The sequence below is a fragment of the Cyanistes caeruleus genome, chromosome 14 (genome assembly GCF_971803275.1).
Source record: "Cyanistes caeruleus chromosome 14, bCyaCae1.hap1.1, whole genome shotgun sequence".
Lineage (NCBI taxonomy): Eukaryota > Metazoa > Chordata > Aves > Passeriformes > Paridae > Cyanistes > Cyanistes caeruleus.
This window is the reverse complement of record NC_141714.1, coordinates 6,746,225-6,772,313: the sequence shown is the minus strand read 5'-3', so window position 1 is coordinate 6,772,313 and position 26,089 is coordinate 6,746,225. Positions and strand designations below refer to the sequence as shown.

Below are 26,089 nucleotides of genomic sequence, written 5' to 3'. Positions count from 1 at the left end.
TATAGCAAACCACAATGTTGCCAAATTGCTTTGGGTTTACTTTGCATTGATAAATCACCATTTTGTGAGTATAATAGATCTTTAAAATTAACCATGTCTTGCGTGCTGGCTGGTCCCACTCAGGGTTGCAGTCAGTGGCTGGATGTCTGAGTGGGGAGCAGTGACAGGAGGCCTCCTCAGCAGTCAGTGCTGGGCTGGCACTCTTTAACAGTGCCAGGGACAGTGGCATTGAGGGCACCCTCAGCGAGTTTGACAGCATTGAGTGTGTGGAGTGACTGAGGTGCTGGAGGGAAGGGATTCCAGCCCAGAGGGACCCTGATGGGCTCAGGCTGTGGGCTCTTGGGAGCCTCATAAAGTTCAACAAGGCCAAGTGCAAAGTCCTGCACCTGAGGGCAGCTCAAGCACAAGCCCAAGCATAAACACAGGCTGGGCAGAGAATGGATTGAGAGCAGCCCTGAGGAGAAGGACTTTGTGCTTCTGAGGGATGAACAGCCCACCTTGATCTGGCAACATGCCTGTGCAGCCCAGAAAACCAAAGGTGCCCTGGGCTGCACCAAAAAGCAGCATTGGCAGCAGGTCCAAAGAGGTGATTCTGCCCCTCTTGACATCAGGAAAACTCAGAGCTGTGAAAGTGATGAAACCTGCTTGTTCCTGCTTCAGCTCTCAAAAGTAGTTCCTGAAGAACAGTGTTACTTTTGAGTGGTTTTTGAGCTCTGCAAATTACCTTGTTTGGATTTTTAATGCCTCATGTACCATTACAATGGCTTAAAGATTTCAAAAAAGAAAATAGCTACTCCACTAGAGTTCCACTAGAAAGCATGTGACTTGTTCAGGTAGCTGACATTCTCTCTGGATTTTAAACCATAAAAAAGGACATTAAGATGCTTTATGAGGAGCACTTGTTCGTGGTAGAAACAGTATCTTGCTATATTTGAATTGAATGCTTACCAGCAGTTTTCTTTTGCTTTAGCTGTGAACTGGAACATCAGCTTAACTGAGAAAAATTGTACTTCCATGAGCAAATAATGGGAAATTCAATAGTCCCTGTGACTGACTAGCTGGGGATTTCTACCTTCCAGGAACATGTCTCTGAGTATTTCTAGGTCTGTAGAAGTTTATAGCTGAATGGAAAGCTTGTTTCCTGGAAAATGTTCAACAGGTACAGTGATGGCAGCCCTTAATTTTTAGGAAAGATTTTTTGGTAAGTTCTGAAGTGTTCAGCTTATTAAAGCAGATTTTCTTGCCCTTGTATTTAAAATGTTGTGTACTGCATTCATACATATTTATGATAGCTTAAAGCTTTCATGGTAGTATTTTGTTCCATGAGTAGATTTTGGGTTTGAGGAAAAGCTGCCTGTTCAGACAGTGAACATCTGTTCTGAACTGTGGGAAGGTAAACAGTGACACCATCTATCTAGTGAAACTGTCCAGAACAGACCAAAGTGAGGACTTAAACATGAGGAACAAAAACATCTCCTTTGGGATATAACTTCTGTAGTATCAATTCTTGTCACAGTACAGCAGTCCAGCATTTCTTAGGCACTCTGTTTCTTAAGCAATCACTTTGTGAACAAATCTTAAATATAATTTTATTATTGATTATTTTGAAGTGTGCTAGTTTACTTCAGAATGTTTATGAATGTTGCACTTCATTATGGGATCTTCCTTTTTCCTTGTATTTTTCTAGTTGCACACCTTAGGCTAGAAGTGACCTCATGAAAAACTCAGTTGGAGTTTAGGTCAATGTGTGGAGCTCTACTCTTGCCAAGGTTTCCTGTGATTCCCCTCAAATGTAAAACATAACTGGAGGATAGCAAACCAGAGCCATATCATTTCCAACTGCTGAAACTCATGCTACTTATTACTATTCTATTGTCTTAGTGACATGATTTTATATGAAAAGCCCTTGTATTTCTTACATAGCTTTAATTCTTCCAGCAGTTGTTTTGGATTCCATGCCAGACAGATTTTTGGTGTAAAAAACATAATATGCTTATACTTTTTTTTCAATCTATGAAGCTGAGCCGATTTGAGCATTTTTTTAAAATGTGAACCACAAATAGAAATTCACCAGCAGATGGTAATGTTATATGGATTGCTTCTGTGTAATTAATGTATGTGTGATTTTACTAAAATTATTGGGAAATTCTGCCCAGTGCTGCTAGCAAAGCACTCCTGGAGTTTAAACTAAATGAGAGTTGGTGGCTGCTCCAGTTTAAACTTTGATTTGTGTTTTTGTGACTTCATCTAAAGTGCCAATTTTGCCATTCAAAGCAAAACAGAAAAAGTTACATGAACATCCATCCCTTAGCCTGAAAATAGAGGTGACTTCACTTGGACTATTTACCTGAGAGAACATGGGGTTGATAGTATTTCCAAACACTGATGGATGGGTTTATGAGCAGATTTTGCAGGATTATCTGAGAATGTATTTTGGCATTTTCAGTTGCTGCAACACGTTTCCTTGTCTCTAGCAATTTCACTAAAGAGAAGAAGGAATATTTGTGGCTAGAAAATCCAATCTTTTCCTTATTTTCCCCTTTGTTGATATAGTAGTTTGTTAAAGCTAATCCAACCTGACACCGCCTTGTGTCATATTTAATTACTCTCAAGCTTAGCATCAATTTTGAGCAAAGCCTCCAGGTTAAAACCAGAACAATTCAGTTTTTTATGTTGCAAATAAATGTTGAGAGATTCTACAGAAGATGGGAATGTGTTTGTAGTTGAGCACAACATAAGATTGTGCACCTTCATGTACTTAGATTTTAGCTGTGCCTTAGATGTGGGTGTGGGGTGGAAGGAGAGCATTTGCCTGTGGAATATCAGATCTGGGAATCCAGCAGGAGAATGTGGCTCCAACGTGCTATTGCATCACTGACACACACTCAAAGAAATGTTAGCTCCAAAGTACTTTTTCCCCATCTTTTTAACTGGGATTGGCAGGAGACAAAGGTGTTGTTTTAGAGTTGGTGTGGGCAGTCTAAACCCACTTAATGAAATTCTAGACCCACATGCTTGATGAAATTCTAGAAAAAATTCAGTTTGCTACAGTTTCTGGGGAAGTCTCAGTTGCTAGAGGTTCACTAGCCTTGACTGTAGTGATTTTAGTAAAGACAGGTTAGGCTCTCTTTCCGTATCTGTTTCCCTTTCAAACAGACCTGAGAAGTGTGGCTATGCAAGGTGGTAATTTTGGGGCAGTCAAGAGGTTACTTTGCATTACTTCAAAGTAGTTCAAATTCTGACTTTTCAGTATTTTTAATTATGAAATGATAAGCAATTTATACAATGCCCAGCCCCTTTCAGTTCTTCAACAGAACATGTAAACAGAAGCTAAAACTGCTGTTGCTTATGTAGGAAATGTGCTTTGACATCCACTAGATAAAATAAGGGAGAAGAAAGGCAGGCAGCTGTTACATATAAAATTAGGATGAATCCAGTGTAACTAGCCAAATTAACTGTAGCATTAGAAATGGTAATGTGTTTTTTGTTTTGTTGGTTTTTTCTTTTTTCCTTAATGGGAGATTTGCGCCTTGACTGAAAAAAAAATTAAAAGAGCTGTAGAAACAAATTTAATGGGAAAAAAGTAGTTTTGAATTTCTACAGGAATACCCAGAAATTTCCTACTAGATTCCTCCTGATTCCTACTTCATTTTTTTGGATTACATTGCTCTGTTTTTAGATACATTAGTGATTTCTGTACAAATTACTGGCAGTAATGACAGGATGTGAAATTTACAGCACATAGTAAGATAAAGCAGTGGTCTCACAGAAGGCAGCCTCATTACAGTGAATCTTTTCCTCAAGACAGGAAAATTCTTCACTACAAACAAATTTTATTTAGCTTGGATTTTTTTTTTTTTTAAATGCTTGAGTCATCTTCACTCATGGATACAATATCTTTATGCTATTGTTCAACAATATCAGGTTTCAAGACCTCTGCAGCAGTTCAGTGTAGTAATATTAATATCTGTTTCCAATGCACTAAAACAAACTAAAAATGTTTTAATTTACATTCCATACTATATAATTTTTTCCTCATAGATTTCCATATGAATACATTTAAGGGATAAAGCACCTGCTGTAATACGTGCATGAGGGAAATCTTTGGTGAGAAAGGAGGATAATGGGAGTCCCATCTGGACATGAAAAGTAGAGAACATTAGACACAAGACTAGAACATGCTGTGACCTGTTCTTAAATCTTTCTTTTTACAGTGAGCAATATGGTGTATTCAAACTGCTATTTGTGAATTCTGTAATATTTCTCAGAAATGCCAAGTATCCTTTGGAAGGATATAAAGGAATAAGAAGACAAAGGAGACAATAGTGTAGAACAGTCTTGGAGCCATGGACTAGGTCAGAACTAGCAGTAATGTGAAGTTAGCAGAAGATTCAGACACTCCTAATTCTTTTGTACACATGGTTCTGTGGCTAGATACAGAAGAAGCTAGTCCTAGAAAATAATGTTTTTTGGTCTGTTTAAGTAATTTTATTCTAATTTTTATTTTTGTATCACTGCTTATTTTAAAACACAGTAGTCTAACAAAAACAATATAAGAGTTTGGCCTTTTTACTTTAATGAATTTGGAAAATAATGAACTAAATAATTCTTCCTCCTAGTAGGAAATATTTATTTTAAGAAAACCTGTTTCTGAAATGCATTGAAGTATACAGAAAAAATAATTTCTGTAGTAGGCCAAACTAGCTTTGCTTTGATGTAATATTTTGCTTTAAGGAAAATCATAAAAAGATTAATTTATACATATTCATTTAAAACTCTCTGAATATGTAGCTGTTTGGTGGATTGCCTATGCTTTAAGATAATCTAAAGCTCACAGCTTTGCATCAGAAAAGCAGAGATTTCTCTTTGATTATCCCACACAATTTTCTTAAACTGCAGGTGAATACATCCTGACAGGTACTTTGCTGGATTGATGAGTCTGTGTTAAACTGCATTTAAAAAAAATCACATCTCAAGGCTGATTACTGATGTTGAGCAGCATTGGTGGGGATAAACTATTAGAACAAGTTGATGCAGCAGAGCAAGCAAACCATTCCCATTTTATCTACTTTTACATCTTGGTATTGGTACAGTGAAAGTTAATGATTAAAGCATAAAGGAAATTCAGCTCATTTTTTTTTTTTTAAGTTTGTGGATGTTGGAATATTTAGAATTTTATGTAGTGCTAGGAAGAACTGACTTGAAGTACAGCTTTGGGAAACTTTGAGTAGCTTGGTATGTGTAACAAAGAGATACTGTAGTAATCATATTTCAACTAGACATGGAAGTAGGATGCTTGAAATTGGTGGGGTTTCTTTGGTTTGGACTTTTTTTTGTGTTTTTTTTTTTTGTTTGTTTGTTTGTTTTTTTTTTTTTTGTTATATCTCATCAATGGCAGAAAAACCAGACAGGCAGCAGTTATAGTTCACTATAGTTCATGACTTTACTGCTCCTGATTAAGATCACTTTTGTCACAGATTGTGTTTCTCAGTGCCTTAATCTGTATGACACATATTTTCAGACTTTTAACAGTAATCAGGCACTTAGTGCTTACAGGATCTGAGTACTTAATATGTTTTAAAGATTCCATATTCATCCTGTGTTTCAGTTTCACTTTGTAAAGCTGAGATAATGTTATTCCTCTTCTTTACAAGGATATTGTGAGATAAACACATTAAATGCTGCAATGTGCTTGGGACTTATGCTAATTTTAGGTGTCTAATACAGTCTAGTAAACTAAGTACCTAATGTGTCTAGATGTTCTCATCTTGCAGAAATTGATTGAGTAAAACTTAGCATAATATGAATTATCTTCATAAATAAGATGAAGGTTTAGGTGGTGATGCAAATACAAACACTAAGGACTCTAAATGACCTGAATTAACTTTGATTTTGGTCCATTAAAATCGTCATGAACAATTTTCAGCACTCAGGTACTGAAAAGTTTTTGTTCTGGTTGTGTTTTCTGTTATGAATAATCTTGTGATTTTTTTTCATAGGACTGTTATGTGCTCAAGAGGATTTGAGTAGTATTAATGTACCTCTAATGACTGTGACCATTTCTGTTCAGGTCAAAGGAATTAGCTTTCTGAGGCAGTAAATATCACCACTATTAAAGGTAGTCATTCATCCATTTACAAGCTGTCAAGTGGTATAACAGATAACTTGTCTTTTCTGTGTTACAAGAATCAGAAAATGTTTATTCTGTCCAGTGTTTATTCCCTCCAATGCTTCTCTGTTAACCCCTTTCACCTATCCCTCTGCCCACTGCACCTTGTCCTGAATGGAGTGATGCACTGGAGAGAGAAGCAGCAGTAAACCTTGTTAATGCAAAACAGCAAGTTAACAAAATCAAATGTGACAAAATGTGACAGTGCTTTAACAAGGTAAACTTGGCTATTTACTTACTGCCTAAAGGACAAGGTCAGAAAAAGCTGTCAGGGAGACTCTCCCATTGAGTCATGAGGTCCAGGAAGGACCCCTTTGCCTTCTAGACTCCTTTTCAGACTGCAGCTGGATCCAGTCCTTGTCTCAGATTTGGCCAGTAGTTTATGTCCAAAGGACTTTCTATGTGCAGTCAATCCTTTGTATCCCTCGGTTAAGATTTAAAAGGTTAGGACACTATTGATCACTTCCTGAGCATCTGTTGTGGCAAAGACCTTTCAGCCTTGAGGGTAACCTTGAGAGTTGTCCCTGCTGAGGAGGAGCTCCTGGAGTGCAGCCACTGCTGCGTGGGAGATCTCAGTGGGCCCTGGGCTGTCCAGCATTTATAATGAAATGATTGACTGATAGTGATATTTGCATAGTGGCAAGACATCTGGGTCACCATTCCAGACAGCCCTTGGCTGCCCTGCAGCCATCTGTCCCCAGAGTCCCCAGGAAGCTGGAAGCAGGCAGCAGAGCCCCGCTGGCTGTCAGTGCAAGGAGTGGGGCAGCACACAGCTCACTGCTGTGTTCTGGGGCTGCAGGATCCTGTCCAGGGAGCCTGCACTTACCACTGACCCACATGGGACTCAACGAGATGGGCTTCTGCTGGGGAAACCATTTATTCAACACAGGAACAAACTCAGCTTGAATCCAGACACAGAGCCCAGAACAGAGGCAGGGTGGTGGGGTTTAAGGGACAGAACCAGGGTGGAGTTTAAGGTCAGGGTCTAATAGGAACACAGCAAAGGATAAACCCCAGGGGCTCACACCCAGTCAGAACTCCTGGTGTTACAAATTGTCGTGACTAAATCAAGGAACCAATTTAAATAATCATTCATGAAAATCAATTTTGTTAATTCAGCAAGTGGTGAGCAAGCGAAAAACAGCACTGGGCATCGGCTGGGAAGCCTCTGCTTCACCAACGGCACACACACCTTAGCTTGAAAAGGTTTCCCCTTACATACAGTTCCTGTATGTGTCTTCATTGCTTCTTCCTGGATTGCATCTGAGCTTGTGCTGCCTGTTGCTAGGGGGTCATCCTCTAACTTCTGGTGGTCGTGAGGTGAAGGCTTGTAGTCTTCCTCAGTCCTTGCTCGGGCATTGCTCCTATACCAGTTATGCAACTTATATATCTCATATCAATTCTTGTTTGCACGACTGGATACTGTGGTTAGTTTTTACAGTTTCAGCACTCACATGCTTTAGCAGTCACTTGTCTCAGCAGTTATATGTATTAAAAGCAAAGCAATCACAATATGTCAAGTTTGATTTAAATTTGATTTACAAACAATAACAATCTATTACATCTGGGATGACACCCCACAAGGGGTCCAGAGTGGGGCAACTCTTCCTGGGCTCACAGGGCCCATCCCTTAAGGCAGAGGGATGACATTTACGCTCCCTGAGCTTTAAAGCCATGCCTTTCACTTTAACAATGCTTACCTGAAACTAAAACTTTGCCTCCCTGGATGGGGCCACCGCACACCACACAACCAGCAAATTAAACATAAAGCTTCTTTGGGGAAAATGCAGACTCCAGGATATGGAAGTGCTGTTCTGGACACGGTGTTCCGGTCAAATTGGTGTGGGTCTCTGCTTGAAAATGCTGTGCAATTCCACCAAATCATACCCATTTGTACCACCAATAAAGCTATCCACTGGAGCTCCTCTTTCTGTGGTTTGAAGCACTTCTAATGGCTGCACAGAGACCATTGTTTAGAGGTTTTATTTTGGAAACAGTATCTGTGTGAGCAAAACAATTCTCTCTGAACTTAAAACCCTTGGAGGAATTGGAAATAAATCTTTCAAAATTTCATTGTGAAGATGAATCTTGAAATATACTTCAATAAATAATATGCATGATATTTCAAAGGATAGTACTGAGACTTTTTGACAAATTGTAACTTTCTGAAAATTCCATTTTTTAATGGAATGTCCATGATGGTTCATATGGCTCTGAATGCCATAGCAAGGAGAATAAACTGAGGCAGGTTCTCCTTTAATAATTTAATCCTTCCAAATGAGTTCAAGTGATTTTTAGATATAGATAAAAAATATTAATTCAATAATTTCATTATCAGCATTCCAGTAAGTACTAGAAATAACTTTATTTTTAAACTAGATCTATGGAAATGAGCAAAGCTCATAAAATGAGGACATATTATTTATATTTAAAGTCGATTTCTTTAACTAGTCTAAGGGCAAGCAAGATAAAATGCCTGCTTGAGTTAAATCTTTGATTTATTGAGGCAAATAAAATTAGGGTTCTTTACATTATAATGTTAATGCAGCCAAATTTAAATAGTTATCTTAAACATTTATTATGACTGCTGTATCTGTTAGATAAAACCCATTAATTTCAAGTGCCAACGATATAAGATAGGAAAGTGTGGACACTTCTAGCTGAGGAAAAGATGATTCTAAAACTCAATCACTTTTAATGTGTAGAGGAAAGTGCAAATTAAATTTTGATCTGAAACATTGGTGATTACAACAATCTCATTTTCATTTCCCAGTGCTAGGTACATGATATTGATTCCTCTTGAAATCTGAGGAGATAGAAGCTTAGGGAAATGAGGAGCAACTGAGTTAGCTGTGGTTATTTAGACTTTAGAAAAGGAGGCTTGGGGGGACCTCACCACTCTTGCAAGTGTCTGAAAAGCGGTTGCAGTCAGGAGGGGTCGTTTCCCTTAGGTAACAAACAGTGGGACAAGAGGAAGTGAAAGTTTAGACAGAATATCAGAAAAAGTTCTTCACCAAAAGGGTGCTCAAGCATTGGAACAAGCTGCCCAGGGAAATGGGGGAATCACCATCCCTGGAAGTCTTCAAAAAATGCATAGATGAGGTGCTTGGGGACATGGAGTGCTGGACCTGGCAGTGTTGATTTAATGGCTGGGCTCAAGATCTTAGGGGTCTTTTCCAGCCTTGGTAAATATACAATTCTATGGCCTTGAGTTAAAGTAAGTCCAGTGTCATTTTGTCAGAGTTATAGCAGGACACACTTTATCCTATTTATTGCATTCAACTGAGATTATATTTTTAGTATGCTCAGTTTGTTTTGTTGTGATATTTGCCAGTACAGTTCATAGGTCCTCTTTCTCTAGAAGTTTTGAGGGCTTATATGTTTGCTTTCAATGGCATGTTCTGTCTTACTAAAAGGATTGGAATAAAACTGAATTCCCAAGTAAACCAGAATTGCAAAATGCACCCTCCTTAGATGCATGTCAGGCATCTCTTTTATACAATTTACACAACAGAGTAGCTCACAACTGTAATGAATTCATCTGGAAAGGCCTCTGGGTAAAAGAGCTGTCCTGCCTTTTGATTTTGGCTGTTCACTTTGACATATTTTGGCCACAGACACACAACTGGAAATAAGGATGTGCCTGAACTGCCTGAACTTTAGTAGTAGTCTTGTCATGAATATGCATCACAGTATGGAGGACCATGATCGTGTCTAAGGAGCTGCCAGTACACCAGGAAGAGGTGCCACACCTCCACTGTGGCACATCCTGTGGGATCCTTTCCAATCATGTTGTCTCCTCTTGCCTCTGGTGTCTTGTAAGTGTACTTAATGTAAGTGGCAAAGGTAAAATAGGATAAGAAAATATTTTCCATGGCTTCACCTTCTTTTTACTACTGTGTTTTTCTCCCAGGTTAAATCAATGAAACAAAATAATAATAAACTATATTTTTAAGCTTTCTACTGAATCATTATCTCAAAGAATTCGTAAGTTCCATTTTGTTTGTCCAAGTGTCCTTTTCAATGGCTGTGATTTCAAAACATGTGGCATAGAAACGTACCATGTTAATGTTCTCCTGCCATGAGCAATGAGTGTTAATTAGAGCTGGATCTGACTTTGTCTCTCCTTGGATTATTTAGGATAGTAAGAGCTCTGCTGAATGCCTGTTTGTACAATCCATCTTTTAATCCACTCTGAGGTAGAAGACTATTCAGAATAAGTTTTGTAATTACTCCAGAGTGTATTTAATTTCTTAGCATCAAAAATAATCTCTTACATTATTAAGCAAAAAAGTTTATTTTCCCCAGAACGGATTTAGCTGTACACACTTACTAAGTGGAAATGATAGTTTTAATTATGGTCAGTGTTCTTCTATTTGATGGCTTTGTTGACAGCACTGTTTTATGTTTGATATTTTAGCATAATATTTTGATGGGAACAGCATATTACATATTTTCTGTAAAGAGTAATGAGTGAAATGATGGAGAAACATCATTTTTGTCCTGTCAAATTGTACGTTAGAGTACTTTTTGACACTTTGCTACTTTTCAGTAGTACTTCAAGTTTACTTTCTCTCTGTTTTATAAAGAATTAAACAGAGTAACCAGACCCTTTCTAAGCAGTACTGTATTATGAATAGGTCATCATTTGTGTGCATGACATTCCCAGGTGTTGGATAGATACCCTCATAGATCGATAATTGGTCAAATGTCTCCAGCCAAGCAGACCCATGAAATTATATTTGTTTTGCTTTACTATTAGTGACAGTCAATTATTTGAGTACAAAAGAATTGAGTAATAAAACCCCCTAAGTCTCCACTGGGATCAGATTTTACCCACATGACATTTTTAGATGTTTTTCTGTAGGAAATGTCTGGACTGTAAATGTGTGCCTGCATAACTTATCCAGTTGAATCAATCCTATGGGACCTAGAGGTAAATGTATTAGACTAGTGGGACAGGAGACTTCTTATTTTGCAGGCTCTTAAAATGATCCTTGATTAGGACTACCTTGCAGGACTGTAATGCAAATAAAATAATTAACATTATTTTTTTAAATTTTAGGCTAAACAACCATAGCACTGAAGGTAGATGTTTTATTTTTTAATGTCTGACATAATAATTCTTGTTATAGAAAAAAGAAATCTGTTGCTCATGCGTGTCTTTTGCTCAGACAATAAGTTTCAGTTAAAAGGTAGCTGATCTTTGCATCAAAGATCAAAGTTTTAAATTTTAAATTTCCCTTGCTAATTAATGAAAACTCTTCCCCCATTCCTTTTGACTTAAAACCTATGTTATGTTACAATGGATTTGTTAGCCTTGTTAATTTTTAAGTATAGGGAAATGGTTTCCATTGCACTTTGTTTTGTTGAAAGAGAAAATCAGCTAAATTTTGATTCATAAGGAGTACGTCTAGGCAGATCCTAGAGTTCGAATATTGAAATAGTTATGAATTGTTATAAAGTGCACCAGGTCTCAGATACTCAGATATATAAAAAATACTGCATTGTCATGTTTGAAATACATTCCTCCTTCAAGTATTACATACAAAGTGCTCCTCTGCAGTTTGTTTACGTGGTCTAAAACTTCCCTCCCTCATTGTTCCCCCCATCTTTCACAGTCCTGACTTTGGCAGTGTTAAAGCTCTTCCTCTGAGAGCACTGTGCAGGAGCGGGGATGCAACTGCCACAAGTAATTTTAGACAGGTTCTCTTTAATATGAGTCTAAACTAATGCAGTTCACAGGTTAGGCCAAGGTTGTGGCCCTGTTAAAGGAAAGTATCCTTAAGAGGCTCTGATCTCCTCCTCCACTCCTTACACTTACGCACAATAGGATTTGCCATCCTGTTGTTTCTTAGGTTTTTCTTGCCACAGGCTTTGGGGTCACCCCCTCCTGCAGCTCGCAGACAGTACATGAGTTTTGGAGTCTGCAACCAGGGATGTCTCAAAACTTCATCTATGCACAGCCTCTGAGACACATCAGGGTGCAGCAAGTAGACAATGAGGTTCTTGCACTCTGCAGAGAGATTTTTTGACTTGATGAAGGGAATCTTCTGTTGTTTCTGAACCTGCAGCATTTCCCTTACATTGGAACTATCAAATGGCTGTGAAGCAAAAAGCATTGCATACAGGATAATGCCCAGGCTCCACATGTCTGAAATCCTGGGGTCACAAGGAATGTGCTCGAGCAGTTCGGGGGCCGAGTACGCAAGAGACCCGCAGAAGGTGGTGCTGAGAATGGTTTTTCCATTTCCATCCCGAGTCAGGGGTTTTGAAAAGCCAAAGTCTGACAGCTTTAAGTTAAGATCATTGTCAAGAAGGATGTTGTCACATTTCAGGTCTCTGTGGGCAAAGTCCAAGTCATGGCAATGCTTGATGGCAGAAGCCAGCTGCTGGAACTTGCTGCAAGCAGTGCTCTCTTCCATTGCACCCTGGTTGGTGAGGTAGTTCAGGAGGCTCCCCTTTTCTCCCAGCTCCATCACGATGTACACTTTCCCAGATGATGTCTCAAAAATCTCATAAGTTTCAATGATTGAGGGGTGGTGCAGTCGCATCAAAGCCTCCATTTCCCTGGGGAGAAATTTTTCCAGGACATTTTGAGAAATTTTCTTCTTATCAATGATCTTGATGGCCACTTTGCATTTCAAGCGGTGGCTGTAGGCAGCTTTCACTTTGCCGTAGGAGCCTTCTCCAAGAGTGTCACCAAGGCTGTAGCCCTTCTTTTTAAGCACCACAGCATCCATCCTGGGAGAGCTGCAGGGACCTGCCCCAGCGGGAGCTGCTCTGCATCCTGTGCTGGTGGGCTGTGCTCCACACCTGGTGGTGGCTGCCGGGGACACTGCTGGGCTGGGTATGTGGGTGGTTACTGGGTGATCTCATGGCCAGCTGCCCTGGAATGATCTTTCTGTCCTGAAGGATCTTTCATGGAACTGCTCTGTGACATCATGGAGGCCAAAACATCATGGAGGCACTGGCTGCTCTGTGCTGTCACTGAAGGTCGCCTCTGCGCATTGCAGTCAGAAAATGGAGATAATTTCTCTAGGATATATTTCTCTAAGGTGGTCAAAGTAGGAGGATGATTTTTATATCTTAGTTTTGCAATGCTGTTTTTCAGTTGTGCTGTTGCTATACTTCATTACTACAATATACTGTGTGTTTTTGGTGAATTTTTGGAAAAGAACAAAAAACACCTGAGGATTGAGACTTTGTGGAGCAATGCATAATGCATTCAATAACTTTTATTATTTTTTTTTTGGTGGTATGATAGATCCTGGTTTTCTGATAAGTGCTGTTTGTTGAATTTGATTGCAATAACAGCTGACCAGCCTGAGTCTTCCAGGGAGTACCAGGGAGTCCCACCAGTTCAGTGTTTTGTGTCAGTATTGCTATGAGAGTTCTAGAAGTCTGCTCCTTATTTCAGAAGAAAATAATTGTATGGAGATTCAAACTTGCCACTACAGATAATCTCCCTGTATATACACCTTTCTTTCCTTGCTTTTAGAACGTAGTTCTAGTAAACTTCCCAAGAAATTGTAGAGAAAATTTAATTTTTATTAGCCACAATAACATTGCAGGGTACAGCCACATAACCAGATTAAAGAATTGAAAATCACAGAAAACTGCAATCAGTTTCAAAAAAAACCTAAAAAATTTGTATTTCTGTTCTTTGATCTTAGGTAAAATACTCTGAGTTGATTTCAAACTGAATTTCAAACAGAATTTCAAACAAAATTCTTTGAAAATGAAGATTTTATTCTAGAGTCTCCAAGATTACTATAAATGTGAACAAACCAGAAAGTTAAACTGTAAGTCTGGAATGATAGTAGTTCTCAAGGGATTAAACCTTTTTTTTTCCCATATTAAGTGGTGCATGCATTTATTGCATCAAGTCTTTTGTTTTGAGTTCAAGGAGGATTTGCAGTGGATATTTAGCACATGCTACTCTGCATATTTTTTCTGGGGAAGGGGGAAAGAGCAGCTCCCTGATGTTATGCAAATTTTCTTAAGGGCATGGAAAATTTCAAATTATAGGTGTAACTATTCAGCATCATCCCTTTGTCTGTCCTGAAAGTACAGCCAATTTCTGAGCTGTAAGAGGGAAGGCATAAACCATTGTGATGATATTGGAAAGACTGAAGAAGAAAATCTTTAAAATACATGCAAGAATGCATAAAGATTTATAGTGGACTATTATATGTGCTTGTTTCCAGGACATTAATTTAATTGTTTCTTTTCCGTTGTAAATAAAAATATGGCCTTGTATTAAATGTTGGATAGCCTCATATCACTTACTCATGCTTAAAACCACTCCCAACTTTTAGTGTAGATGGCTAATCTTCATGTCAGCCTGTTAATTATTTAGGAAATCTGTTTTGCATTTTCTGCCTGTTGTTTGTGTATCTTTTTATAGTCATTCTTTTGAAATTTATATAAAGGAATACAGAAAAGTTAGTTATGGTGTAATTGTTAAACAGAGATTTTCACCAGAGCTGTGTGGCAGTGTTAACAGAATACTACTAGTCTTTTTGTTTTTACAGTCATTTAAGGAATTGATCATGTTTTGGTGGGAATGCTCATATTTTTACTATTAATATAAATTAATACAAAATTGAGTGTCAAATCCGAGTGTATCAACTTATGCATATTTTTTTTTGAGTAATTGACTGCTGATGTTGTTACAGGCAATGAATCTGGAGAGTGGCAGGTATTTGTTCCCTGCTCTGTAAAATCAGTCATAAGGTCACCATAGAACCAATGGATTAAGAAAGAGGATCTATGCTCAGCAAAGCAATTAATTCCTTCAATGTTAATGCGGTTAAACATAATCAAAATCTAAGTGAGAAGTCAGCTCTATTATCAGTGTCAGAAATACATTTTTGTCTCTGTTGGTGTTAATATAAGAATTTCTTTAGCTAAAGCAGCTTGTTGGTGTTTAATTAGAATTTTGAATAATACTTAGAATCATCAATATTAACAAATTTACCAAATTGATGTAGAGTTTGTTTTTTGGTTTTTTTTCTGGTGTCCATCTGTGTCAGTTGCAAATGTAATAGACTCAGGGCTTTAATGATGCAAATTAAATTTTCCAGTGAGAGAAATGCCAATATAGGCCAAGAATTAATTCTGAATCCAAAGGGGGAAGAGCAAACTATTAATTCATTACATCTGGCAGAAGCAATTCAGTAGTTTCCTGTCTAGTTACTTTAGTTATATTTATTCTTAAAAAAACAAAGGAAAACCCTCCTTCCTGTACATGTTGTGCACATGGAGTTTCTGGACTCAGGTCTCAGACAGACCCGTTTGTTGCTTTCTTTATTTTTCTTGCTCAGCTATCATCTCCTTTCACAAACTCTAAGGTCAGGTCGTCACCTGAGAGCACCTGAGAGTGAGCACTGAAATCTCCACTGCATCATTGTAGCTGCAGTGCCTCCAAAATCATGTGCTTAACGCTGGATCAGAGTTCAGTACAACAGGAACTGAATGGCACACTGATAGTGAGGAGAATAGCTAGGAGGTAGAAACATTTTAAGCCCTGGATGAGTATTTCTTTGCATGCTAAGTCTTCTGGCAAATGATTTTTTTTTTGTTGTTGTTGTACAGAACCATTTTATAAAAATGGGGTATCTGGAGCATATTTTTTTCTGGAATAGAATTCATGATGGAAGGCAAGGGTCCAAGCTACCAGGACCTCACCTCCACACAACCTTAAGTCCGCTTTTTAAAAAAAACTTCTATTTTCTTTTCCTTTTTTTTTTTTTTTTATCAGAAAACTGCCTTTGAAGTTTATTGATTATGCTGATAATACATTTTAAAAATAATATTTATGCTGGTTTTACCTGTGATGGAGTAAATTTTCTTCATAGTGGCTGGTATGGGCCTATGTTTTGGATTTCTGTTGACAATTCAGGGCTGTTTTTATTATCACTCAGCAGTTCTCACCCAGAGCCAAGGCCTTTCCTGCTCCTCACCCACCCCACCAGCAAGAGGCTCCACGAGGAGCTGGGAGGGGACACAGCCAGGACAGCTGACCCCAGCTGACCCAGGGGATATCCCAGCCCATATGGCACCATGCCCAGCATATAGAGCTGGGGAGAGGGAGGAAGAGGGGAGATTTGGAGTGATGGTGTTTGTCTTCCCAAGTCACTGTTACAGGTGATGGAGCCCTGCTGTCCTGGGGATGGCTGAGCCCCTCCCTGCCGTGGGAAATGGAGAATGAATTCCTTGGTTTGCCTTTCTTGTGCACGTGGCTTTTGCTTTACCTGATAAACTGCCTTTATCTAAATGCACGTGTTTTCTTACTTTTATTCACTCCCCAGTGCAGCAGGGTAAAGTGAGACAGAGGCTGTGTGGGGCTCAGTTACCACCTGGGGTTTAACCATCAGAGTGTTTAAAGTATTTTCCAGCATTACGAGAATTAGGTATTGATTTTTACTATTTATGATTTCTTTTCACAGAGAATTCACAACACATTTGTCCTAGTTTTGTAATATGAAAGGGTTATCACACAAAAAATTTAATGGACTTTTTTAGAGTATTTTCAAGGAAAGTACTCTGCTGGCATCAAATTCTTTCTTTGCAATTTCCTGGAATATTTATCAATGTCTGAAGGAACTCTAAAATTTGATTTATTTGTATAAAATATCTCTGGAGATAAAAACTTTGGATTGACTTTTAATTCCAACCTTGTATGTGTGGGTTTTTTGTTCCTAAATTGCAAGATCTTATGTGCAAGTCCAAATGTGGAATTGCAATGTGTGGTGTGACTTCTCCATGGCTTTCTGTTCTCTGTGTTGTAGGAGAGCAGGAGTTGCTGATACTCATGTGAAAATGTTAACATCCTGATGATAACAGCTCTGCCAAAGCCATTCACCATATTTTGCCTAAGTCTGGCAAGAATGGGGGAACTGAAAAGCAAATTGCTAATCTTAGTGAGGGGAACAGGTTTTTTTGGCTACCCAAAGGTGAGTCTTGGGTCAGAATTAGGGATGAGTTGAAATCCTTATATGTCCTTCTCCACTCTGTGGACTTGGATGAAATGGATGTTTTTCTCTGGATTGACAAGAGCTTATGTTCTAAGACCTATCAAAATAGTTTCCCACAATAAAAGTTCAGTGAATTAAGATATCAAAAACAATAAAAAAAAAATTCAAGCAATTATCAAACATCTTTGTGTTTTAGGTTTGTCATTCACAAGTGTAAGAACACTTGAAAAGTCCTTTTTTAAATTTCCTTAATATTTTGAATATGAATACACTTCTTTGAACAAGTACATGCTGTGACTATCAAGTGTGAAAATAGTCCAGGTTTCATAAGAACATTGCATGAAAACAAAATGAGAACAGACTGTTTCTGTGAAATAGTCACAGGTATTGACCACTGCTTGGGCAACATTTTCTTCAAAGTATGTAAGGGCATTTTTAGGCATTTAAATTAAATAAACCAGTTTAATTAAAAATAAATCCCACATGCTGGATGAAGTACATGGCTGCTTGGGTGGTAATTCTTCTAGGTTTTCATTCTATACAGAATTTAAGAAATCCTGCCTTACCTGTCATGAAATCCTTTTGTGTCAGAGTCAGCCTACATGAGGAGATAAACAGATGGTATAACTGAGAGCACACAAAATGCTAGTTTAGGTAAAATGCACGCTGCTGATAACCCACTAAGCCTTCCTGGGTATGCTAATCCTAATTTATGTTAAATTGTAATTAAGACAGTTTTGTTTATTGCTTGTAGCCATGAGCACCTGGAAGACTGACTAATCCCATCCATGTGCTGGGGACAATCCAGCTGCTATTGTTAACTCAAAATGCAGAAAAATTTGTATTTGTGAGTTGTTTTCATTGGTATTTTTTTCAGGCATTTATAGAGGCCCTTCTCCCCATTGTGTCAGGAACTGGAACAGAAGCAGCATCCTAAGTAAAATGGATAAAGGGATTTTTGGAGCAAGAGGCCAAAATCTAAATAGGCTCCCTGTGTTTCCAGCCAAACTTCAAATCAGAATATCTCTGATATACCCATGCAAAAATAGATTCAAAACTTCTGTTGTAGCTGTGCCTCGATTTGGTGTTGCACATATAATTAGACATAATTGTCAGATTTTCAGGATTCTGAAGGGAATTCAGGAGACCATGTGTGGTACCATTAAAGTGAAATGATAAGTGATGGGCAGAGGAAAAGGAACAGCATTGACTGAATCACAGGAGAATAAAGCCATAGGAATGGGGAACATCAAATCCCACTTACTTTAAAATTTCATGTTTTCAGTTGCATCCTTTTTCTTATTACATGTGTTCTTACAAATGTTGCTGTATATATATGTTACATATACAGTATATGCATATGTATATGTATATGTATCAGTTACAGATTTTTGACCTGATACATGTATTGACACAATTACATCTATCATGGTTTGTGCCATTAGTTGACAAGAACTGTTTCTTGTTTAGCATTTCTTCTTAAAATGTAGGTAGGAGAACCCAGGTCAATATAAAATTTTACTTATAAAGATTTTTCCCTTTAGAAGAATTCCTGCCCTGGAAGTGTATTCATTCTAATGACTTCTAATCATCCAATTTAAAAATCATACAAGAATGGTAATGTTTTTCATCTTCAATTATTAAATATTTGGGCTTTTTATGCTTAAAAGTTTCATTTTCTGCCTTGTCATGATAGAAAATATGCAAACTACTGTTAAGTGACAGCTATTTTCTCTGTACTATTTTTGAAGTCAGCCCATGCAGAGATCACTTGCAGTGTGGAAATTTGGACCTAATTATCTATTCATTACATACTGAAAAGTATTTGTTGAATGAATTTTTCATCAGGTCGTGGTAAAACAGAAATAAAGAATTAAGGACTAAAGGTGAGCATGAAATCATAGTTTGTACACAATTGTACATATAGTTTGTATTCTCAAAATTCAAGTGTGAGTGCAACTGCTTTGCAAAACCCTCTGATTCTTCTCAAGTTTAACTCATGCTATCTACAATTACATGGATCTTCTTGCCAGTTACAATTAGATTTTATTTTTGTAAGAAACTAAAAACAGAAATTAAAAATTTGCAGTGTGCATACGTTTGTTATAGAGCCTAAAATGAATGCCATATCTGTAATAATTTCATGTGGATTCTTCTTATGGACAGCAGAGAGCAGCAGTGTGATGACCTGAATCAGAAGGAATAATGTTAAGGAATACTGAAACTAACTAACAAGTTAAATGCTTCCAAAAACCCCTAATTATTACCTTGTACTACATTGATACTGGTGCAATTCTTTTTTGAGAGACTTATGCAAATGAAATTGGGAGATTGTTAAAAAAAAAAAGAAATTTCCAATAAAATAACTATTATGAAAATAATTGTCAAAGAAAGTGTTTACGTACAGTAAAACAAGTGACAGCCGAGGGTGGGTAACTAATTAAGGGAAATGAAGGATTAGTGTCTGAGCTGTGTTTAGAACTGTCCAAAATGATGATATAGAGCAAAAGACAAACATTAGCTCACAGACTATAGTTTAAAGAAAAAATTTACTTGAATGTATTTTTAATAGTCTGGAAGTTGGTAAACTCAATAACATGCATTTTAGGAGATCATTAACTGTGTCTACAGGTAATTTGCAAGTCAGTATTTTTGTTCATCTTGGGAGTTCATGGGTACAGATCAAACCACATTAAATTATTCAGGGTAGAAGTCATCATGTACAATCTGAAATACTGTTTCTAAGGACTTGAAAATAGTTTTCTCATGTGTCCCACTCCATCTGATATTTTAGCTCAAACCCCAAATTTGCAATTTTGGATATTTTTACAAGTGACTGTGTTTTACTCTCCGTTATTTTCCATAGTAAAAACAGGATGTAGACTCTGGTGGGTAATGAACAGATATAAATACCTGTGAGTCAGATAAATTATGCTGTGTCCCTTCATTCCAGGGAAGCTGTACCCTGAAGGATGTAAGCAGATGCTGTTGCCCTGGTGATTGCTCGTTGGAGTCTGGATTGCACTGGGCCTGCATTCCTGACTTCTCCTTAGGCCCTTGCATTTCTGTAGACAGCTCATATGGACAAAGGCCACAAATTAAATGCAAAGAAATGAAACAGCAAGTATAGAGCATGAATGTGATGTGTTGAAAACAGAATATGGTTTATAAGGAGTGTCACAGTGTTGATCATCTTAATATACAACTAAACATAGATACACAAAATTTCTGCCAAGCTGATTTGGGGGCCTGAATTTTTCTGTCCCATCTGAGACAGAAGAGTGGCATTTTCTGATGGTTCAGTTGTTGAGGTGGCTAAGTGCAAACGTTTTTTTGCTCTTTTATTTTTTCCCCTGTCTCTCTTTGCTACTTTTGGCCCCAAGACCTGATCTGAAGTGCACTGAATTAAAAATAAAACCTGCTCCATTCCATAAGTTATCCTCAGAATTCAGAAAAAAAAAATACTATTAAGCATGAAATTTTTATTATTTGAATTTTTTTCAGTATTTTTCCCTCATAATGAAACAGGCTTCATTTTGAAAGCGGTATTCAGATTTATTTGTATTCTTGATTTTTGTTTTACAAAGGTTTTGATAATACAGATTGTTCTTAATGTCTTTGTGACCCTCATTTTTTGAGCTTTTTGTACTTATTATAACATGTTTCTAAGATTCTCCCCTTCAGAGAACCTTAACATTTCTTGAACCTGAAATCATTACTGAAATTCTAGAATAAACTGTTATGCAATAAGTTGCTCTTCAAACATATCAGATCCTGAAATTTTTTACTTCACTATTATGTAATTTCATTCTCTCATGCCAATTCTTTGAGCTTCTATCTCCCTCACATTAGCTGATAATACAGAAAATTTAAACCATATGTAGAAAATCAATAATTAAATAATCTTGGATCGGCCTTCTTCTCTCTCAAATCCTGCAGTCACTGCATCAGGAGAGAATATTGAGCATAATACTTTCAATACATTGACTGAGCACATATGTCAACACCTGCTTCTATCAGATGTCAGAATTCAGAATCACTTTCTGATAGAGATTATTATAAAATAAGAATTATTAACTATTTTTAGCCATTTGTAGACCTGATTTGACTGGTAGACCTGAATGATTTAAGGTCAATAACAGTGCAATTCCTGATCAGTTTGGTGTATAACACCTTGTTTTGTTCAAATTCTTGTTGACTGCATTAAGGGGAGAACAAATTTCTAATTGGCCCTCTGTGATATAAGTAATTCAGTGTTCCTGAAACCACAATAGGCTTTTATTGCCAAGTGGGGTTTGGGAGATGTTGAGCTTTCAGATAAAATTAAAATTATGAGGATAGATAGATTTTTCTTATTTCTCCTTTTATTTTGTCCTTTCTCTAATTGCTTCTTGGACTTCTGTGCAGTTTCATTCATTGATGAATAATGTTTATATGGAATAAAGGCCTGTAGCTGCAAGGTTATTTCTAGGAAGCGTTATAATTGCATATAACTGCTAGCATTATCAACTAGATTTTCTCAGTGTCTTTTCTGCCATTTTTAACATTAAATCACCTTTTAAATCATAAGCTTCCAAATTGCCAGAAAACAGGAAGTATAACTAAATGTCTCTTAAGACAGTGATGGAAAAATAAATTAAATTCCATTTAAACTGTACTTTATTACATGTGTTTCTGTGTATCTACTGTCTTTCATGAGAGGGAAGGTCAAGGTATTGGTAAAATTCCATAATGTTTGCAATGGAGCTTGCACATTCTTAAATTCTTTTGTGATGTTTGTAACTTTTTCTTCTGTTTCAATTCTGCTTCACTTCTCCCACCTTGGATTTCTTGGTCTCCTCTGAGCTGAGCTCCTTTGGAATTTCCCTCACGGGGAGTTCTGTTTATCTCAGTTCTCCAGTCAGGAAGAAAACTCCAAAGCTCGTTAGGATCTTGTTTCTTGTATTTATTAGGATGTTATCACAAAACCTGGCAGGCCTTTCCAGACTTTCTGCACAAGTTTAATTTATTGCAACCTGGCACATTTTGGCTCTAACGGCTCAAAATGGCCTCGAACGACACAGTTTCCTTGTCTTTATACTTATTCTTATCCAGTTAACAATATACATGTAAATTATTTTTCTTAATGATCCAATGAGGTATCAGTACTGTGTGCTGCACTGTGGCATTTTCTATCCAATCGCTTACTACCACCCAAAAACCTCTAGAAGAAGAAGATGAAGAAGAAATATCAAGGACAAGAGACAACACCCTAAATCCTTCATCTTGTCTTCTATTTTCTAAACTAGTTTAAACTCTAACTTTTTCACCCAGTGACTTAAGAAAACTTTCTAATTTACACACTCACACTTTTAGCTTTTCTATTTAACTTTAACAGTTGTTTTCATGTAACAACATGAAAACATGCCCATAAATTTAATGTTATATGAAATTCAGTGTTCTCCTGGATCTCAGAGCCAGGCATCAGAGACAGGGGCACACAGTCTGTGTCTCAGACTCCAACAATGTTTTGAAGATCAAAGGAAAAGTACCCAAAAAGCAAAACCCCCAAATTAAATTTGCTAAATGGAAAACAAAATCCACACTAAGGCAAAAACCTCTCTTCCAGGGTATCAGGTTTCCTATGACGTATGTGAGGATACTGTGGATGTTGGGTAACTTTGGGGAATACCATGTTACCTCCCTGGCTGTTAGGATGGCAAATCAAATCTCTCTGGGCAGAATTCAGCTGTGTCTCAATGTGTCTAAAATCAAGAGAAAACACAGAAACAGTTACACCTAATTTGTCACAACTGTTGTTTAAGTGATTTCACTACAGTAATTATTGCCTAATATCAGCATTCTTTCTCTAATACACATCTTCTGTCACTTAACTCACTATTAGGGGATAATTATTCCAATGGAACCATCACTTGTGCAGACTTGGTCCAGTAGTATAGTAATAAAGAAATCAAAATAGATTTTTAAAGTATTCTTAATTCCCTTTGAATCATAGCAAATGCTTAAAGCAGTCTGTAGATAGATTTTTGGTGTGTATTTGTAGTTGCAATATTTCTTTCTAAATCAGAAGCACAGGAAGAATCTAAGAAATGAGGGACAAAAAGGACTGAATAAATTATATGACAGTGTGTTGTAAAAGTATATTTTCTATTTTGTCACTGCTGATATCTTTCTGGTCAATAGCATATTCCTGATCAACAAGTTCCCAAATTTTGTTTTATATTTTAATGTGTTGACTGATTTTTCTTCAAACTCATTTCTGTAGTAGGTGTTAGCTAATTGGTTTTTAGCTTTAGAAAGAGCTAAGCTTCTTTTCAGGAGACAGCAACTAATGTAGTTCTTTTATTTTGCACTACAAAGCTGTGTGATGATATCAAAAGTGTAGCAGGGAGCTGAGGCTGGTTCTGCTGTGACAGTGACCTTATTCTGATTTTTCCCTGCAAAACTGAACCAGACTTTATGATCAAGTTTGGTACCAGGTTTTTTGACACAGCAGAGTAAGTACCCCAAAATCACTTTGACATTTCCTAATGATCATGTTAATGATCTTTTTTTTTTTTAAAGTTATGCTCTGGTTCTTTGGAGATATTTACAATATTGCATACAAATGATGTAATAATTTTGTCAGTCAAAGACTGAATTAATTGAAAAACCTCTGTATTGTCCTTGAAATGCAAGGGCTTCTTCATATCTATTGAGGTCTCACAGTGGAACCATAATTGTGAGTAACCCAGAGAATACAGGGGAAGAACAATGACTTTAGACAGGAATTGTGAAAGTAGCATAATAGAAGCCAATTCAAGCTAATGAGATTTTTATTAAGAGGTAAAGCGAATTGAACTTCTCCTGCCAGTTGGCTTTTGGATGATGGTATTAACTACCGTGTTTTGGCCATTGCAGGACTAGTTTTCCTGGTGGACCCAGAAATAGTTCTGTTCCTTCAGAACTGACATTTTCCATTAAGTATTCTGCTTTACCCTCTATCTGCCTGGATGAGACTGCACTTGCTTTGTAAATGGAAAAGCTTATTGAAGGCAATGGGAGCCTTGGCACCAGCATGGTTGTTCTAACTGTTTATTGGTGTAGTGCATTAAGAAGAGTAAGACATACAGAATTCACAGAGCTAATTTAGGACCTATTCTACCTTTTCTTATTGTGTCTGTGTCATGCTCTTCTCAAAATCACTGAGATATTTTAATATAAATTCAATGCTGTGTGAAACCTTTTCCTTGTGCTAAGGCCATCAAGTCTTACCATCACTTTATGATGTTTATTCTGCTTTACTGCTAACATGCTGCTGAACTGTAAGCAAATATAAACAAGGTTATCAGGCAAAATGCATTAACATAAACATTTTAGTATCATGCTCTTTCTACGTCTTCAAATGGACTCAGGATTTCAATGAAACATTAACTCTTACAAGTAAAACAGAAGATTTATTCTGTTTGTTCAGTAATATTATCCCAGTATTAGACTATGGAGTGTGTATTTTTCTATGTTCAACCTTTGAAAAGTGGAAAGCCCCAGTGTTCATCAAAAATTTTTGTGCTAACCTAAGAATTTAAAAGGCAAGTTAAAATTTTTGACTTGGCCTACATGACTTGAAAATAAAGCATCTTGTAAAAATGAAGTAGCAACTTTGATCCTGTTGGGAGAGGGACAGAAATCAGTGGGCATCTTGAATATTTTTGTGGCATTCAAAAGAAAAGTATCTGAATTCCATTCTAGTTCACATTAAATTTCATTAATATGTAAAATATTTTTTAATATTAGAAATTGGAATAAACAATCTACCTTTGCATTGTTGTGCATACAGGAAAGGAATTCTGGCACTCAGAAATAGAGTGAAAAGTAAACAATGTGGCAGAGAAGTATTTCCCACATTTTTTTAGATTTCATGAGTAAAGTCAATAGAGAAGTGACTTTAATAGGTACAGGTTTCTAAAGGACAATAAGAAATTTAAATATTTCCATGACATGATATTCTAGGCCAGATGATGCTACAAGCACTGATCAGTGGCTTGCAATTAAAAAAAAGTTACCTGTATTCTTACACCTATCAAGATGCTGAGGGAATTCTGAATATCTTTTTATACCTTACTGTGATAGATGTAGCTACAATTGAAGAATAATTACACCAGACATGGGATACCAACAGGAAAGTTGACTGCCAAGCAGGAAATTTATAATCTTTTTATATCTGATTTGTACTTTGAAAGATTGGGATGAGGGGAGAGTTTCTTCTTCAGAATAGACCCTGACCTTCATTTTTGTGTAGGAAATAACCTTTGCTTTATGAATGAGGGAGACCTAGGTGCAATACATGTTTGGAAGTGATACTGCTTCTAGTGTTTCTCCTCTCCCAGAGAATTATCAGTCTGCTTTTTGTTTCTGTTGTATTTGTCTTGTTGACAATGGAAATGCATGCTGCAGTAGTGGTTGTGTTGCTGCAGTAGTGGTTGTATTACAGTTTTTTTCCCCTTATTTGATCTAAACAGTATGTATCCTGTCTCCAGTTACTGGAGTCTTTCTTTCTACAAGTGAATTAACAGGATTGTCCATTAGAAAGGAAATCTGTTCCTGGCAGCAGAAAGAGTTCCTTGATAGCAGCCGAGTCTTGACCTTGTTCAATCATCAGATTGCCTTAACCTGCATGACTGCTTATAACTTCTATCACTTTATAACAACTTTGAATTGCAGAGTTTGGCCAGATATGTCAAACCTTAACCAATAATGAGTAATTTCGGCAGGTAGCAGTTTCTCAGTTTGTCTTATAATCTTGCAGCTATGTCATATTAACTACAGTTACAAGTTCAAATGCAAAGTCTTGACAGCTTGTTCATCCTCAACAAATCTGCAAAACTTACTTCTTTTTTCAGAAGTTGGAGCTAGGTTGTAACTCACTAAATAGAATTGAATAAAATAGGAACTCCCCTCT

General features: G+C 37.1%; 1 protein-coding gene and 1 long non-coding RNA gene across 2 annotated transcripts; one reads left to right on the top strand and one right to left on the bottom strand.

The window, feature by feature from the left end:
• Window positions 1–11,862: 11,862 nt before the first annotated feature.
• LOC111928506 (testis-specific serine/threonine-protein kinase 2-like) lies at window positions 11,863–13,086 on the bottom strand. The gene has a single exon (XM_023925853.2). It carries the CDS (start codon window positions 12,910–12,912, stop codon window positions 11,938–11,940), a length of 975 nt encoding a protein of 324 aa, XP_023781621.1. The 5' UTR covers window positions 12,913–13,086; the 3' UTR covers window positions 11,863–11,937.
• A 2,730-nt stretch (window positions 13,087–15,816) lies between these two features.
• LOC111928515 (uncharacterized) lies at window positions 15,817–21,803 on the top strand. The gene is made up of 4 exons (XR_015276241.1): window positions 15,817–16,587; window positions 16,966–17,130; window positions 19,000–19,037; window positions 20,105–21,803. It is a non-coding gene; the product is annotated as an uncharacterized LOC111928515 (long non-coding RNA).
• Window positions 21,804–26,089: the final 4,286 nt, after the last annotated feature.

Bases quoted from the DNA above. Each gene is read 5' to 3' on its own strand.
- LOC111928506 (XM_023925853.2), bottom strand. From the start codon at position 12,912: ATGGATGCTGTGGTGCTTAAAAAGAAGGGCTACAGCCTTGGTGACACT.